General features: G+C 35.9%; 1 protein-coding gene across 2 annotated transcripts in view; it reads left to right on the top strand.

Annotated features, from left to right (window-relative positions):
- Positions 1-5,684: 5,684 nt before the first annotated feature.
- Positions 5,685-19,624, top strand: part of LOC124223036 (neural cell adhesion molecule 2) — a 90,864-nt gene continuing 76,924 nt past the window's right edge. The window contains exon 1 of one of the 2 annotated variants that reach the window (XM_046634646.2): positions 5,685-7,333. In XM_046634646.2, coding sequence (XP_046490602.1) covers positions 7,234-7,333 — 100 coding nt within the window. In that variant the 5' untranslated portion in view covers positions 5,685-7,233. The remainder of the gene's footprint in view (positions 7,334-19,624) is intronic. The other variant, XM_046634645.2, reaches the window with a different exon arrangement.

Below are 19,624 nucleotides of genomic sequence, written 5' to 3'. Positions count from 1 at the left end.
TAATCTGTGTGAAATAACGCAGGGATAATAATGATAACAACAACAATAATAATAATAAATCATTGCATCGACGTAGCTGACGTTGAGCATTTGCCGAATCTCTGACAGACTGGAAAAAAAAAGAAGTTTGAAAATTGAAAATTGAAACTAAAAATCAACTGAACTGAGCTTCGTTATATATATTTTTATTAATCGTTATTGTCGAATCACTTTATTGACCAATAAGTGAATATATCGAATTTTCGAATGGTGATAAAGATAAAGGTACTTTGTAAATAAATGTAAAGGTGTGCAACAATCTGTGATACATGATATTTAATTTTTAGTCTTCAAAAGAGGCTGATGGAGCAGGATTAAATGACTTTAAAAACCGTTCGTGATAGTCGAGAGAGGAATAAAAAATAAAATAAAATAAGAAACGAACAATTTAGTTTGAAAAGTGCTTATCACGTAAAAACTTTTGTCGTAACTCGTCGATTACTTTGCAGCAGATCACATAATAAGTTTGCGAAATATTTGCAAAAAATTTTTTTCAATACAGATAAAATCATAATTGCAAATGAGAATTAAAAAAGGCTTTAAGTGCCGTTGTTGAAAAAAAAAATGTTCTTTTATTCAAATAACATTATCGGTACCTTCATACTTTGTGGAAAAAAGACAAAATAAATAAGATTTTCGTTGACAAAAAAGAAGACTTACAGCCTTTTTTAATTATCCTCTTCAATTTAAGCCTGTAACGAAAAGTTGACCGTAATTTTATTCAGCACGCGACTTCGCCGATACGTACAAGGTAGATGGGTATAATCTATATAAACATACACGTGGGCACATGTATATATGCATACGTACATAACATACACGGGCATAAGTCAGGAAATCATGTACGAGCTATAAATTTCTCTATTGGGTAGCAAAACGCCCCCACGGGTGATAAAATGGAGAGGGATCGAGCTGCTGTGGCTGCCTGAAACTCGAAACTCCCCGTTTTTCCAGGCTTTTCCCATTTTCAGATTGAATTGTGGATATTAACTAAAAATTCATCAGGCCGAAATAACGCCAACGCAAGCACAACGTTCTCTCTCTCTCTCTATCTCTCTATCTCTCTCTGCACATGTATTATATACATAAACGCGTACATACATATATAATCAATTTATATCCACTGATAGACGTTGAAGCTGTTTTTTTAGTTTATTACAATTTTTTTTTTTTTCTCTTTTTTAATGCCGCACTGAATTTCGCGTAATTCGTTATCCAGTATATTATCACTGTTTTCTGTCTGCACGGTTTTTTGCAGTCAATTCTTTTTTGTCCAGGGGTTAAGTTTACTGTTACTTCTAGTTCTCTGTCGAATGTTGAAAAAGACGGTCAGAATAAAAGAAAAACATTTTCGAATAAAAACAGAAATTGACGTATTATTGAGTAGCACGTTTTGACATTTTACGCGCACGTTAAAAATAGTAAAAAGAAATCGCTTTATCAACTTTGCTTACGATTAGATTCGACTAGGTATTTAAATTCCGTGACACTGGAAGAACATTAATTATCAAAACAATTAAATATCGTATTTCCACTCCTGTACAAAATTGTAGTCCAATATCAGGGCGGATTTTCCTCCTCCAAGGGTGAAATATTAAAAAAAAAAATTGCGTTAAAATCGATGAGAGCCATTTGAAAACGTCTCACCCTCTATACAACGCGAATTACACGGCATAAAGCCACGTTTGGAATCGTGCGGCCGGTTGGCAGCAACAGTTCGTGTGGCGTACAAAAGCTTTGCACGAGGTTTATGTATGTACAAAACCTAATAAAGTTCACCGAAGCGAAAGAGAATCGACTGTTTTCGAAGAGCTGTTCTTTTCCAAGTTTGTTTGCGCTTATTTTTATTTCATTTTATTTTTTTTTTTTCACCCCCCTTCGTTGTTCGTTTTTATTCGAACTTATTCTTCCCTTTTTCCCTTTCGGCGCTTACTTACTCTGTTCTACTTTCCGAGCTTTTTTGCGTGGCCGACTAACTCTGGGTACAATACGGATGCAGTATCGACGATGGATGGATTGGCGGTTGTATGTAAATTTCCCGACTTCTCTTTTTCCGAAAAAAGAAGACACGCTGCTCGGATTGATCCCCAGAAATTCCGCCACCATGATCCGGGCATCCATCTCTTGCTGAAATTTTATCAGGCCAGCCTGATGACCCAGCAGACCGTGATCAGGTTGAGCAGCTCTGAGTAAGCTCAGGTCAGGCAAACTCTTTTACGGTTCACCTCATCTGTAGATATATACCTACAGATATCAGTTGATGATCAGATAACACAGGTCTTGATATTTATTAGATGATAAAAAATGTGTATGTCGTATATAAATATCGAGAGACATTAGATGCAGATATTAGAAAATGGAGGTCTGAAGACATAAGGGCGAGGGGATGAAAGCACAAAGGTTATGATCGATGCGAGCCTGTATTAAACAATATTTATCACATGCAACATATGAGACCCCGTTATCGTAAAAGGGATGAAGAAAATGAAGAAGCGAAACGGCAAGGTTACATGTACGGAGGGGTAAAGAAAAGTCCGAAAGCTTCCATCGCCGAGCTGTTCGGCGCGTAGGGAAAAGTGGATGGTGGGTTATATAAGCCGGTGTAATTTGATTGGAATGTCGTATAATCTCCGAATGGGGAAGGCGGCGTCGAGATGGTGAAGGAGGGGAGGAAAGCTACCTGAAAATCCTTATTGAAAATGAAACGGGAGTGCCGGAGGGACGGGAGATGTTCCCGCTTGCACTGCGGCCTGCGGAAATCTCTGGATATGTGCGGAGAACCGCCGGGAAAACTTAAGAGGCTTACGAAACTGGTGAGAGGAGAGGGAAGGTTCAGGATTACAGGATCTCCTTCCGCATCCACACCCATTACGGTTTCCTCGTTACGAGATCACGAATAATTCGAGTCGCCTAATAACGAGCGGACTTATAACGAGCGGCAATATAACGAGAGATGGCTGCAATTGCAGAGAAAATATATTTATTGAAAAGGTTTACATTTTGGTTCTAATGCAGAATTTTTTATCAAGTGCTGAACGGTTGGAACGGCCTTATAACGAGCGGCAATATATCGAGAGACGTCTGTCAACGGTCCGAAAGTGTTATTGAGAAAGGATACGATATTTTTATTTGCTTAGGAAGCAAAAAAGTTGTAGGAATTATGCGTCAAAAGTCGAATAGCTGGAGTGGCCTTACAACGAGCGGACTTATAACAAGAGATAACAATGGTTGAATAGAAAATCATATATCCTGAGAGCGTATATTCGCATTTGCTGAAAGAACGATGCGGTTCATGCTGAATAGTTTGAACAGCCTTACAACGAGCGGACTTATAGCGAGAGCCAGTTACAGAAGAATAAAAATTTGTTTATTACAAGATTGTACGTCGCAATTCGTTGAGAAAAAAAAAATTGAGAACAGGGAGAAACGCGTTTCGTGTCTCATTAAAAACGGATACAACGTGTTATTCGAAATCTTTTGCACAAGTCGTATAACAATTTGCTCGATAATTATGATAGTTGCTATTTTTCAATAACGGGTTCTCGTTTAATCTTCCAATTTGCGAGTGCGCCTGTAATGCCACCACCGCAGTGTTTCTGCCATTTATACCCTACCTGCAGATGAAAACCGTTCGCTTTGAAGATCGACGGACCGCAGGTTACTAATCGTCAAAGCGTAAACGGGTAAAATAGAAATGAGGATATTGCAATCGCTCGCTATCTATTACTGTACACTGGGGACGGTTCAATTTCGAGTACCAATTTGACAATCTTTGTCTCAGTTCCGTCATCCGTCTGCACAAATACAGAGGTGGAGAATAATTGGAAAATTCCAATGGTTTTATTGAAACTGTACACACGTGTCCCTCTGTTCATTTCGCTGTTGCCCTTCCTTCTTCAAAGGGTGGAAATAATGACGGATCAAACGTTTTTCAAATTTTTTTCTTTTTCGCCTTTTTTTCTTCACTCATGTTCTCATTTTCTTGTATCCTAATTGGACGGAATACCGAATTTTGCCTACCGTATCAATTCTAGGTTATGTTCACTTCTTTCGTACAATTTCACAGAAATCATGTCAAGCGAAAGAGATGTAAAATGATGAACAGCGACGTTTTAGAAAAATTCCTTGGAATCGAAAACATTGAATTCGAACGTAACGTGTGCAATTCGTTAAAATTTCAAACCTATTTCCGAGTATATCGAACCAGTTTGCTTTCTCTTATCTTCTTGCTTCAACAATAAAGTCTACTTTATTTTCAATCATTTTTGATACCCTGTTACCGAATTTCCAGAAACGCGATTTTGATCGCGTCTTGTAACTTGTATAATCTCCGATGCCTGAGAATTTTCGGTCGAGGCAAAGATCCGCAGTTTTGATAACCGGAAGACGGACAAGGCTGCAAAGCGGCGAGTTCCTTCCCCGATATCCTCGCTCTCTCTCTCTCTCTCTCTCTCTCTCTCTCTCTCTCTCTCTTCAGTTACACCGTGCCAAACCACGGTCCGAAAATTTATCCTAAACGGAACCCGAAACTTCCAGGAGTCATGAACCCTGGCGTATTATCAAACCTGAAGATCTTTAGGGATCGATGTCTGACTTCCTGGCTTAATCCTTAAGCTTCCCCCATCAACGTTTCCTCGCTGATGTCCAGTTCCCTCTCTCTCTTCTTTGCTTCATTTTTTCTCTTTCTTTTGTACTTATCAGCGCGTTTGTGGTTATTGTGAAACCGTAACGCTTATTTTGATCAACGTAATACAGTAATACGATGTGGACAATTTAAAAAAAAATGTATCATTAGGATTCACTGGTTGAACAGGGTCAAATGCTCGTTTTTCAATTCTTTTTCCGTTTGTTCCTTTTTCAATACTATTCGATCACATCACTTTTAAATAACGATGACAACGACAACGGAATATGATATATCCTGTAATCTAAAAATTTAGTTTTTCAAAAACGGTGACACTGGATCCAAAAATCTATTCCCAAGGTATTTCACCTATCATGTGGATGTTCAATCGACACGCTAGACTGCAAGCAGATTCGGAATCCGGTAAATTTCGGACAACAATTGAAAAATGTTGGTTTTCAAAAACCATTTCACCAGATCCAAAAATCTATCCTCAGGATATTTTACCTATCATGTGGGTAATCAATCGACACGCTAAACTGCAATTAGGTTCGGAATCCGGAAAATTTTGGTCAACAATTGCAAAATGTTGGTTTTCAAAAACCATTTCACCAGATCCAAAAACCTATCCCCAGGATATTTTACCTATCATGCGGGTATTCAATCGACACGTTAGACTGCAAACAGGCTCGGAATCCGATCAAACTTCAGATCGACCGAAGCGTATTCAAGAAAGAGGCGATCGAAGGACGATCGGTTGCAGATCGCACGCTGGCCGGTTACCTGAGAGGAGGGACGCGGCGGATGATTAACCGTAGAGGCTAGTAAATCGTAGGTAAGGAAAATACGCCCTGGGGGGGTCCAGCCAGCATCGGCGAGGGGCGTGCGATGATTGCCGAGGTTGGCCGACGCGGCGGCGTTTACTAGAGAGACCGCCGCCGCCGCCGCCGCCGCGGCGGCGGGCGTCGGGCGTCGGAAGGCGCAACACGGCGCGAACCGTCGCCGCGGATTTCAATGGCTTCAGTACCGAGCCGTGCCGGGTCAGGACTCGACGTGGACGTATATCCTCCTCCTCCTCTCATCCAACCGCTGCGTCGCTCGTCGTGCGTGATATGCGCCGGAACGTTTGCCCGGAAAATTATTGCGCAATTTTCAAATCGACGGTACACATTTCGTTCAATATTGTTTGTTAACAAATTACCAGAATTTTTTCAAATACCAATATAAGCAAAATAAAAAAAAAAAAAATATATAATTTTACTGCAAAAATTTTGATGTTTTTTTCTTAAATTTCGCTAATTCTTTTGGCATTAAAAATTGATATTCCGTGTGTGTGATAACGATTGTTATAATAAATAAACAACAGATACGTAGAATCGGTGGAAATTATCGATCGTATTGTTAATCAATGATAATTAACGCTAATTATTGATCAATCAATTGACTAATTGTCATGAACCTTACACAAGTGAACGAACATTTTAATAAATTTTCGGTCAAGTTACGCAAGATGTGTTGAACGTATATTTTTATACCTGTTAAAAATTGTCAATAATTGAAGAAGATTTGACCCTCCGTTTCTGCGTAGATAATATAAATATAGTAAATAATCTTTATAAAATGTATCATTGACTTTAAACTAAAAGGGGTGAATATATATAATCGGTATCCAGTGTGCAGTGTAATTTTTTTTTCGACTTTACACGCAATGTGTGAAAGAATATCGTTTTCAGTTTTTTTCGAAAAAATCTCATTCGGTGAACGAGATAATTATTCTTCGTATACTTGATAAAATAATTCACTGACCGAAACAATTTTTAACGTACCAACCGTCAAGTGTAAAAAATACATAATACATTTGAAGCGAAAAAAAAAAAAAAATATTTGAAAACGAAACAACGATAAAAAAAATAATTGAACCTACTAACAAGGGCGTGAATTTTGGATACTCCTTGAAGTAAAAAAACTGTGAGTCAGGAAGTTTGAAAGGCTCCGGAAACCCGAGAGAAAAGACGCAACTTGAAAAGCCCGTATATATTTTTCCGATAAGAGGGTAAATACCAGACAGAAACAAAATGGCATACCGGGGACGGAAGGTAGGAAAGTTTTGAAACATCGAGCAGCGCTGCGGGGAGTTGGATGTGCGAATATATCGCGTACAGTGGCGGGGTGCAGGAGCGGAGCGAATCTGCGGCGGCAGCAAGGGATGAGAGATGGGCAATTGGTGAATTGCGAACGAATTCGACCAACAGGTGCGCGAGCGAAAAACGTCGACGATAGTGCGGGGGTAGAAATTGCGGGAGTAATGGTTGATTAGACAAGGCGGGCGGTTATGACGATCGCTGATTAGCCGAGTGCTGCTGCAGGGGGTGAAGGTGAACGAATAGTGATGGGTGCGGGTGGTGGTTGAGTGACGTAGGGTCGGTGTTGAACGGGGCTCGACGAGAATAACGAGAATAGATTGAAGCAAATGAGTGAAGAGAAAATTTGAAAATTAAAAGAATAAATAAATAAATAAAACAACAACAAGGATACGAAAATTAGGAGCAGCTAATAACAAAGGAGGGAAAATGTGGTGGTGCGTAATTGGTACGACGATTATCCTGGTGTTAAGATCTACCGAGGTTCACCCCCAGCTTGATGATATATTGTCGGATCTGGATAAGCCGAGTAAGTTGTATATTACGGTGATTATTATCTCGCTTATGCGGGCATGGGTCGATCTGTCCGTGAATGTTCGTTCGAGTTCGTTTACAAATGTACGAGAGGAAACTATTCGCGTCCCACTTGCGGTGACTGGGTGAAAATCTTTGGATTCGGATTCGACGGCGTATTGTCGTTACGACGGCTACAGACTATTGCAATCGTGATTCATGCCCTCGAGGTGAGATTGATTAATGGAAACTTCGAGAATGTCATCCGTCTGCGGTATACCTACGTTAACGGGAGTAAAAACGGTCCGCCATTGTGGAAAGTAGATTTTTTTTGTTTTGTTTTCACATTCACTCGTCATTCGAATGATTTTTTTTTTTTTTTTTCGAAACTTGATGTACCTTGATTGATTTTTTTTGTCATACTTTTCAAGCCGTTGAACGTGATTTTCAGAAATATTTACTGGGAGTTTATGATATCGACTAAATCTAAATTGTATTCAAACGAGATTCCACGGAGGATTCGACGAGACTTTATTAAGTTTAACCGTATATTCTAATACGTTAGAATTCAATCGATACTCGATCAGATTATACTTTTTAAATATATTTGGAGGATATTTGACTGAATTACAAACACATTTTATCAAATTTTATTTGAATGCAACGCAGCCTCGATCCAATTTCGCTGGAATATATGTAATAAAATACGATTGGCAACGAATGAATCGTGATAATAATATTCGACTGGATTTTGTTTAAATACGACCGAACCTCAACCGAATTTTAATTAAAATATAATTGACAACGAATCATAGTGATAATATTCAACCGAATCTTGTTTAAATACGACCGAACCTTGACCGAATTTTAACGCAATACGAACAAATACGACCACCTCGTATTAATATTTGACCGAATTTAGTTCAAATATGACTTAGCCTCGACGAAAATTTTCTTCAATACGATGAAATACCACCGAATGTATATATCAGAATTAATCGAATTTGTCCGAATCATTGCTCGAATCCTCCAGAAAATTATTCAAACCCCGTGTGAATTAGCTTATCCTGATATATGTATATATCACACCGTGAAAACTGAAATCGTTGAGAAATTCGCATCGATTCGAAGATGCTGTGCAGCTTACTAGAAATAATTTTTCAAGTTTCGACTTTTTCGAAAATACGAACAGACATTTTTTTCACACATTAGTGAAACGTAATGGAACCGGGATAATTCTCGGATAACTGGCTATCCTGATCACAAATGCGACTCGAGCACGAGAGCTGGAGGAATGAACAACTGTGTTCAACCACACACACACACACACGTGTCGGTGATAATTGCCCCGTATAACACCTTATTCGCTGAAGTATAATAACATACGTGTTCGCCAAGAGGTGCAGTGTGCAGCGGTATAATTGCCTCCAGCGTAAGCTTTGCTCCTCCTTGTGTCGAGCCGTTACTACTTGCAAGCCATGCTGCTCCCTGAACGTTGCCGCATGCATGCAGAGCTGCTCATGTTGGTACCTAGTCTACCTACCCACTCAATTTTTACCCCTTATCGCAGACTCTGGTATATAACAATTTATTCGCAATACACATCTGTATATATATATATATATGTATATATGTATATATATATGTATGTATATAATACATACATCTTACCCCTGCCTAGCTTCGCGCTACGTATGTGACGTTTAACTTAATGTACAACGAGTTAATTGCCTCGCCGTTATCGTGCATAACCTCGCACGCGTAATGCCACGAAATTAACCCTAGCTTTCAAATCTTTGACAAGTCGTGACAAAATCTTGTAATACGACATTTTCAAATTGAATTTTTCAGTATATTTTCCAGTTTGCGATCTTCACTATTTTTCTTTATTTTTATTTTTACTTCCTCTCTTTCAATTCTTATGTACTCTATGTTTTCAAAACTCTGTCGATAAATATCATCTCTAGCTAAAATGTTGTTGGACGACATTTTCAAATTGAATTTTTCAATACATTTTCCAGTCTCCGATCGTCACTATTTTTCTTTATTTTTATTTCTTCTTCCTCTCTTTCAATTCTTACGTACTCCATGTTTTCAAAACTCTCTCGATAAACTTCTGCTCTCGCTTATTAATTTCCTCGTTCCTTATATCGCAAGTTTTTCATGTGTCATTGGAATATTTCCACCTCTGCCATCAAATTTTCCATATTTCTCTGCCTTGCGTGATTTCTCGCTTTCCATACCGAATTTTATTATTCTCTCTCGTTAAGCTTCCACTCCTCGGATTCTTTCGGGAAATAATTCAAACAACTCGTCGCGGTGTACCGATTTCTTTGGTCAGGATTTGGAAACGTCTATTAAGCTGATAGAACTAAATGATCACAATCAAAAAAAAAAAAAGAAAAAAGAAACCGCATCGCTTCACTTTTTTTTATCCCGATTGTGATCATCCGGTTGCGTGGGCTCAACCTGATACCTGGTTTTTAATGCACACGTGTGTTACATTTTCCGAGTTTAATATCGAGGCTCTCTTTTCTCATGCGGCATTATGACCGAGGAGCCCCAAAATGTCGCGTCGACAAGCTGAAAGGCTGCGGGTGCGTACCTCCGGAAGAAATTTACGATTACTCTTGAACCTTTTCCTCCGATCCCAACCCTCATTGATCACGTTCGCAGCCACCTTCGCCAGCCCTGAAACCCACCCCTTTACAGACGACAACGCGTTGGAGGAAGTCGACTATTAATTGCTCGTTAACGCGTCTGCGCCGGATGGGAGAGGACCAAAAATTACATGCAATGCTTGATCCTTGTATGATTTCGCTTCATTTTCTACTTATTCTCACTCAATACGAAATTACAAACATTCGTAGAATCGACACAATGACTGTTTTAGTCATTCCTTTGTTTACATGTTTGAAAATTTTTAAAACTGTAAACAAAGCAACCAAGAAAATCGGTCTCAATAATTGAATTTCAAAATTGAAGAAGGATGAAAATTAGACTGATTGATTCTAGATTCTAGATAAATTTTAATCATGTAATTCGCAAAACACTGTTTTTTTTTTCTTTTTGTACACGTAAGAAGCCATCGAATTTTTCAGAATTCACAAATTCTATTTCTCATTGAATTGAATCGCATGGATTTTAATTAAATTATTGATGAATTTAATACGTAAGGAAAAATCAAACAAGATAATATACCAGATAGTCTATTTATCAACTTTTTGTCTTTTCTTACGGTTATTCGATATTCTCGTTAAATTTTTCATCAAAACTGCTTCAGCTGTATCGTACAAGAAAGAGATGTTATTATTCGTCTCGTACGTGATTCCGTGACGAAATTTTTTATTTTTCATTTCTCTTTTTGTTCCTCAACGTTGAGAAATAATAAATTCGGAGCACGATCTACAAAAACCCGAAAACGACAATGACGAAGAATAATGAAAGCTGTTCGGTTATCATATTTTAATGTTCATAAAGTACGTAATGCAAAGAATATATATGTATGTATGTATATCATATTGTCTATACATGTACAAACGTTTCAACAAATCAGAAATTACGTGATCCTGAATCTTTTATCGCGGCAGGCATTTTTATAACGTAAGAAGAGCAAGAGAGAGTGAGAGAGAGAGAGAGAGAGAGAGAGAGAGAGAGAGAGAGAGAGAGAGAGAGAGAGAGAAAGAAACAAATAAATAAATAGTAAGAGTTAAGAAAATATCATCAATCTCATTTGAATCATCTTTCCATTTATTTATTGTTTTATTTTGAAATTATTATTATTATTTTTCTTCTTCTTTTACTCGGTAATTTTCTTACCTTACTTTTATTTTTACTCATCCGTATGTAATCATAAGTTTTGTGAATTTTTTTTTTTTTCTCTCTTTCCGCCCTTTTATTTTCCATCTCATTTTGTTGATTAAAGAAAAAAAGGGAAAAGAGAAGAGAAAAAGGCGAGATTCATCCATCTTGAATGCAGGCAGGAGTTTAATGGAGACACTCGGGGCTCCTTTGCTACTTCAGCAGTAGGAACTCACAAGAGAGAGAGAGAGAGAGAGAGAGAGAGAGAGAGAGAGACAGAGAAAGTTTGAACGAGTTTGGGTAAACGTTAAATGCTGTTACATAAAGACCCTTTAGATTTTTATCGTTCTTCTTTGTCTTTCCGGTCCGTTGTAGTAAGTACGTGTATACTTCTTTTTTTTTTCCTTACTCTCTATTCTTTTTCCCAATCTTCACTCTTCTCTCCTAACGCACTTCAAACGATCCGACCATAAGCGAAGGCGCTTTTATTCATATTACGCAGCTTGATTTTTTAACCTTGCGTTTTGAAGCAAAATATATGGAAAATTTTACACAGTGGTATAAAAAATTTCAACAATTAAATAATGTTGTTGTAATTTTTGTAGAAATAAAATTTTGCGAATTACTTTTATCGTGGTTAATCGTTAGTTTCTCTTTATTCAAATTTCAAACCGATTTTATAACAAAAAAATATTAAAATTATAATTATACGAACTGCAAACGATCGATCGATCGATAGATAGATCGAACGATGTATCATCGACTGTCGGTTTAATTGCTGCGCAGCGCGTATTGCTGATCAAGATTTATCTAAGAAGTTTAAATCATGCATGTGTCCGTACATATATACTTATATATGTTCTTGTTTCGTAATATAACAATTTGTTCCAATGTTTCCTTTTATTTAGTTATTTTTCTTTATCTACTCTTCATTTCACTTTTCTTATTGCAAAACTCGATACGATCAAGAACAGCTGTTTTCGAGAGGATCTCGAGTTGTGAGTAATTATTATTATACAAATTGAAGAAACGAACGATCAACGAATCGTATATTACATACAAAAAAACGTACGCAGATAGGATGTGTATGATATTCATACGTATGTGAGGCATTCCATGTCAAACCAACGGTTCAAATCATCAGCCTGATCCTCTGGGATTCTGATGACCAATGGATTTCTTATTTTTTATTTTTTTGGTTTGTTTCGGTCAAAAATAATACCAATAATTTATCGAAATTCTTTCGCCCATTTGTAAAAGCACTGGCGACCTCGTGAACTGAGGAAATATTTTTGACATGAAGATGGAGGGTTGATTCATGTCGTTTCAACCCCCTCCCCCCCTCTCTCTCTCTCTCTCTCTCTCTCTCTCTCTCTCTCTCTCTCTCTCTCTCTCTCTCTCTATCTTTTGGCATCAACTTTTCTCGTTACCAAAATCACTTATAGGTTTGAACCGCTCAGATGCTTTTCTTCGGGAAAAATAACTTTCCCTGTACTCATTTTTATTTGTACTTTTTTGCGGACAAGTTTACAAAGGGCAGTGAGTTTCGTCTTAAGACGGTTTTGGATAGAGGACAGAACCATGACCCGTTGTCACGCGGTTTATTTTCTCTAACCCCGCCGGCTAAAGTAGAATAAAGAAAGGAAGACGAATCAGAAAGAGAATAGAATAAGACGGAATGCAGAGAATGAAAAGCGGGAAGAAGGATAAAAAGGAAAAAGGTGATCGCCGCGCGTTTACTTTCGCGGACCGTTATTAGAAACGTGTTTCGATTTCGTAAAAAACGTTATCTTTTATTCCATTTATATATATATATATAATATATATATTTATTTATACGTTACGCCGTACATTTTTATCTCGTTATTCCCACTTTAAGCTACGACACGTTTCTACCATCTCCTCTCCCTCAATTCTCTCCGTTCGACGTTGTTGTTTCAAATCCAAAAGAAAGCAGACAAAGATTTTTCTCTCTCGTGAACAGTTTATAAATTTTGTCGATGTCAGGAGAGGAAAAAAAAATAAATCAATGTCGTCAAAGTCAATCCTGATTTTTTGCTTTTACGTTGACGGATTTTAAAAAAAATTTCGAAGTATCTGTTAGTTAAACGAGTTTATCAACCGTTTTGAAATATAGAAGTAAAAGAACTCTTTTCTAGTTGTTTTTTTTTTTTTTTTGCACGATGTATGCAAATATCGTCGTATAATAAAAATACGATTTTCGAAAGAAATGACTTTGAAATGAAGAAATGAAGAAATGGTTTTCCGCACTTGACGAATTTAGTTTTCATTCCTAGTTGAAAATTAGATTCCTTTCACTTTTATCTCTTTTGTTCCATTTAAATCAACTTTTTTGTATACAGATATATATGTATATAAGAGAAGCGAAAAAAAAGACGACAGCAGGTTTGAAGGTACATTTAGGAAAAATGATCTTTTCGCAATTTCAGTATTGTCCAAAATTTATTAAACTGTAATAAAACGTTGCGTTCTAATATTTCGAAAATTGCAGATTACGATTTTTTTTATTTTATTTATTTTTTTCTATTTTCAAATCGCGTGTTTAATACGTGAGATAAATTGAAATTTGGGAGTAATATTTCATCGGAATTGTATGAAAACAACGGAGAGAAAGGAGAAGGGGATTTAAAAGCTCCATTTTCGTTTATCCACGAGATACACGAAAGCAGATCCTTTTGTCGAATTCGAGTCAAAGCCGAGGCTGGTGATACCGATCCTCTGTATAATCCGACACATGCGAAAGCACGCAAAAAGTTAATCAACTTGCAGTCGAGGGTCGGAAAAATTCGGAGGCAGAAAGTCTGAGAAAAAAATCACCTGTTCGTTTGCCGAGACGTCGCGTCGTCTTCTGGCTAAGAAATTCGTTTTCCTTTCCCTTCTTTTTTTCTTATACCTCTCTCTTTTATTAATCCTGTTTCATTCAAGATGCGCGGTCAGCGAGTAGTTTTATCGTTGAATAATTGAATTATCATCATATGGATGCAAAAAAGTTTACTCGTTTCCACGGAATTTATAAAATTATTTTGATCGTTGATTTGAGGGTGAGAAAAAACAAAAAAAAAAATCTAAGTAGGTATACATAAAGTGTATCAATATAAAATTATTGATAACTTATGGACTGAAATGTGTTCAAAATTTTGATTAGATTTTAAATTTTATATAACGAGAGAATATATTTTTACGATTTAAGTCGATATCAATTATAAACCTTCGTGTTAATTTGAGCAAATATATGTATATGTATATATTTTTTTCCATCTTCTCATTGTTATTTATCATGTCGTATACTCGTTAAATATTTTTGCGATTCTCGTTCGTCGCGGCGGGATAATTAACGAAGAACGAGTTCTTTAAAACCGGATCGCAGCAGCGATCGCGTATCTTCGCGAGATGAGAATATATAAATAAGCGATAAAAAATTTTTTAATGCGAGATTAAGGCCGAGGTTTGAGAACGAGAAATTGATGTTTTTCTCGCGTTTAGAACGACGATTTCAAACACCATCGCAAATCTACGCGTCTTTGCTTGTATACAATTTAATCGCGATTCGTTTCTTTTCCCAATCAACATTTTCCCTATGTTTCGAAAAAAATTCAATATATATTTCATAATATTTTACTTATTTTAAATTTCAGCGATAAAAAAAGCATGCACTTCATTTATCACTCATTGGCAGTTTGTAGCCTGGGGGTTTTTTGTTTTTCCTTTTATACTCGTTCAAGACAGAAGACGACGATGAAAATAAATTTCAACGATACTGCACGATATTGAAAGAGTATCGTATTAACCTTTATTCGTACGTTGGGTTATTTTATAATAGGGTGCAAAATGAATGGAGGATGAAAAAAAAAACCACCGAATCACGATCCGTGTCTCCGTTTTACCGGGCAACGTATTCATTCGTTTATTTATCTACTTGTTTTTTTTTTTTCACAGTTTTGTTGCCTTCCCTTTTTACGTATTATATTCTATACATTTTTATTTATTTATTTTTTTCTTCTTACGTTTTAACTCAGTATTTATACATTTCAATTTTACGTAAATATTGTATATTGTCAGGCGTGGAGAGGTAGAAGGAAAGCAAAAAAAAAAAAAATAATAATAGTAATAATAAAATGAAAGGAAAATGAAAACCAGTATCAGCCTGAAGCAGCGCCAACCAATTACGTAATTTGCCTTGTCTCTGCTGCTGTCCTTCTTCCGTTTTTATTATTTTATTTTATTTTTTCGATATTTCTCTCTCTCTCTCTCTCTCTCTCTCTTGCCCAATTTGTTTCTCATACTTCAATCGGGTCCCCCGGTTCATTAATTGACTCGTGATATAATAATTATGGAGGTCAAAGTGCGAAATAAAATTGCCGTTGTATAAGAAAATTGTAACCAGAGGAAGAAGGAAAAAAGATATAACAGAGAAATCGAAAAATTTGGTAAAAAAAAAAAAAAAAAGCTTATTTCCAATTTTAATCAATGTATAATATTATTTGTAGCAATTTTATTGATACCGTCAGATATTAATTGTTTTCCAGTTTCCCAGCAACTTTTTCATAACCTGTTTTTCAAAAGCGTGAATCTCAACAACGAATAGAAAGAGTTTTGATACTTTCAAACGCGAAATGAAAAGCTCGATATTCCAGTTCGAAGCAAAACAAAGTCTTTGGAAATCGGTAAACGCGTTTCATTTTCATTTTCCGACTAATTGTCTCCACGTATTTCAATCGTTTCGATTGTAAATCGATGTAAAAAATTTTCCTACGTCGGATCCGAGTAAAATCATCGAAAAACTTTAGGAGATGAAGTACGAGAAGAAAAAAAAAATTAAATTGAAAAAATGGCAAAAAAAAAAATAAAATAAATAAATAAATAAATACCGTCATACGCAGGAATTATGTGCTGTAAGAGGATGGTACATATAATATATATGTATAATAATAAGGCGAGGCATATGCCCGACGGCTAATTACTCTAGTAAGTATAATACCTGAATCTACAAATTAATACGTAGAGGAATGCAGTGAGCATATATTAATGTAATACACGATCCGCGCCTCAATATATGAGGTATGCCATGCCAACCGAGAGGACATTTTCCCCTCCCGCCGCCAATTTGCTTCATTATTTTTTATACGATTCTACAACCTAAAGAAAGCTCTCACCATTTTTTTTAGATTTTTCCTCCCAACCATTCTTTTTTAAAAAATCTTACAAATTCTTTTACGGTCCTAAAAAAAAACACCATTTTTTATTTTTTCCAAAAATTCACATAATTTCTGGGTCCCAAAACAAACATTTTGAGCCATAGATCAGGGTGGAGAATTGATTTTTTTTATTTTCTAAATATTATTTTATAGGAATAATTTTTCTTATTTTGTACGTGTACAAAACATATGTTATGTTTGTAACATTTTTTAAAAAATAATGGTTTGGGATGAAAAATCTGAAAAAAATGGCGAGTGCTTTTTTTAGGTTCTAGAATCGTATAAAAAATAATGAAGCAAATTGGCGGGGGTCAGGGAAAATGTCCTCTCAGTTGGCACGGAATACCTCATACGTCTGTATACGTATAAGATTATAGTTATACGAATACACGAAAGCCAAACTCCGCAAAGTATAAGTAATACTTGAGCAATATGATATGCAGGGTGATTGAGATGAGGAGGAGGAGGAGGAGGAGGCAGGAAGGCCTTAAACTTAAACTCAAACTCCGCGTTTACGTTTACGTTTACGTTTACGTTTACATTTACCTCTCTGTGTACAGAGACACGGAAGGTATCAGGCACACTGTCCGAAAATCCACTTACCTTGCATTAGCCGTTAATCCCAAGTCGCGCACCGAATTCCGCCGCCGACAAAGTGACCCTGCAGGTGCCTTCGTAATCCTCTCTCTCTCTCTCTTCTTAACTCAACTTCCTCTCATTTTTACCGTTTTTTCCCCCCTCCTCCGTTTCGTCTTATTTTTCATCTTACTAAGTATTCGTTTCACTTTTTTTTTTTATTTTAAACCATTTTAATGGTTTTTTTTTTTTTTTCTTCTTCTTCTACTTTCATTACACTTGTATTACATCTTAAAACGTACGAACACAAAGTTTCAGGTATCTTATTTCAATGTAACGAAATCTAATCGCAAGTTCAATTTCACACTTCGATTAACAGATCGTACGGGGAAAATCTATGTGACATTTTAAAACGATTAGATCTGAGTGTACGGTTTTTGAAAAAAAAAAAAAAAAACAAAGCTACGTACTCATAAAATGTTGAGAATAAAATTATATGAATTTTTTTATCGAAAAAAACAGACGTTAAACGTTAATTTGTGCTTATATAATATATGGAATCGCGTTTGAACTTCGCTAAATTCAATCCCCTTCGAAACTAATATATATATACATATATATATATATATATATATATATATATATATATATATATATATATATACGTGAAATGCAATTTGCAAAAATCCTTCATCAGATACGAGTGTATGAGGCATTCCAAGTTAACTTAGTAAACGGTTCACTATGATATTTCTTAATTTTTTTGAAGGATTTTTCCTACGTTAGTAAGACCCATCTCAAACACACGATCCAAATTGATTTTTATCAACGTGAAAGGAAAGAAGTTTTCTCATTTTCTATTTTTCGTATCATTCTTTGCACTTCAAGCGGAAGAAAATCATAACTCAAAACAGCGTTGGAGGATAAAATTTTGAATAAAATAAAAAATCGGTGACTAAATCGTAGACGCGTTACGTACCTATGAATAATAATAATAATAATAATAATGATAATATTATATTTCGCACAGGTAAGAAAATAACAAAAAAAAAAAAAAAAAACTGTTTCATAAATTGTATAAAACGATTTGACGACCGCGTTACTGAATTGGCGTGGAATGTCCCGGATATTACACAAATTGCTTGTACCGTAACAACGACCAACCGTTGCATTGCACTCGTTTCACGTCAACATTCATTCGCGTGTATAATAAGATTCTGATTTGTAACGTAGGTACAACGTATAAGATATGGACGTATATAATATATATATATACACGTATGTACGTATATATGCATATAACTCGACCTCAGTAACCGATCCGGCCGCATTGCATTCACTTGAAGGACAAGGTGCCAGTCACTCGAGTGATTACGTACCGTGACGAAAAAACAATGATACTCGTTATATCGAGCCTAGGTATGCAAGTGTGCGTATCTTGTATCTATACTCTCCTTTAATTTTTTTTTTTTTTTTTTTTATTGGTTCTCTACTCTTTTCCGAACACGAAATCGAGCCGGCAGAAACCACGAGGAGAATTATTAGAGGTTTGAGGGAACGAGAAGAAAAAAGAAAAGAACTGACACGCTTGGAAAATTGTTTGAATACGGAAGCAGCAACAATTTTTAATTCCGTGGGAAGCTCAACTCACCTTTTTTTTAATATTGTTGAAAATTTTTTTTGCAATTGTCCCGACTATTGAACAGTACCCTGAATTTTTTTCAGATTTTATTTATTCAACTGGTTGATTATTATATATATATATAAATATTGAGAGTGATTGTGAAAAGGATCTTTTTTTGAAACTCTCAAAAACTGTATTTTCTTTTACAAACATTTCAAGATGGGTCGATTATTTTTGCTATTTTTTTTTTTTTTTCGTTCTTTTCTTTACAATGCTTCTAATTTTTTTGATCGACTAAAACATTGTTTGAACGGTCTGAAAGCTTTCAAATAATTCTCAAAACTTTTATTTTTCATTACGAAGTTGATAAAATAAAGTCGAATGTGCCTAAAAATAGACAAAAATCGGTGTATAATGGAATCGATCTAGAAATATTCTAAGGAGTGAAAAATAGAAGGTTTGAGAATTTTTCGTAAATTTTCAAATCATTGAAACGTTTTAGTTGACCAGCAAATTCAAATGACTGTGAAAAAAATTTTTAAAAAATGACCTGGTCGTGGGATGTTTGGAATAGAAAATACAAGAAAATACAGTTTCTGAATTTTTTGAGAATTCTACAAAATACCCTTTTCAAAATCACTCTGAATATGAATAAATAATTGAGCCGTTGGATTGAAAATTTGAAAAGTTTCAGGCTGCTGTTTCAGAGTTGGGAAAATTGCAGAAATTTTTTAAAGTAAAATCAGAAATGACGAGGGTCAGAATCTCCATGGAATTCCCCATATTTTTCTTCCATTCTAACGCGTCATACTGTTAGGTATATTTTTTAACTGTTTTGTTTTTATCATATCACACAAAATGCACTATACGGTGATTTTTCTCCTCCACGACTAATTATATTCATCAGTTATACTTGTTGCTTATGGCCTTCTGGCTTGAAGCAGGTATGAGAAAGATGGAAAGAGTAGAGATAAAACAAAATATCAACATTTTACGGAATTAACAACGAGGGAACGATGTAGCTGCTAATTGTAGCCTCGAGATCCATGTTTCGGCTCCCCTTTATACTTCAACCCCTCACCTCACTTAC

The sequence above is a fragment of the Neodiprion pinetum genome, chromosome 7 (assembly GCF_021155775.2).
Source record: "Neodiprion pinetum isolate iyNeoPine1 chromosome 7, iyNeoPine1.2, whole genome shotgun sequence".
Classification (NCBI taxonomy): Eukaryota; Metazoa; Arthropoda; class Insecta; order Hymenoptera; family Diprionidae; genus Neodiprion; species Neodiprion pinetum.
The sequence above is the reverse complement of the archived record's forward strand: the minus strand, read 5'-3'. Positions and strand labels throughout refer to the sequence as shown.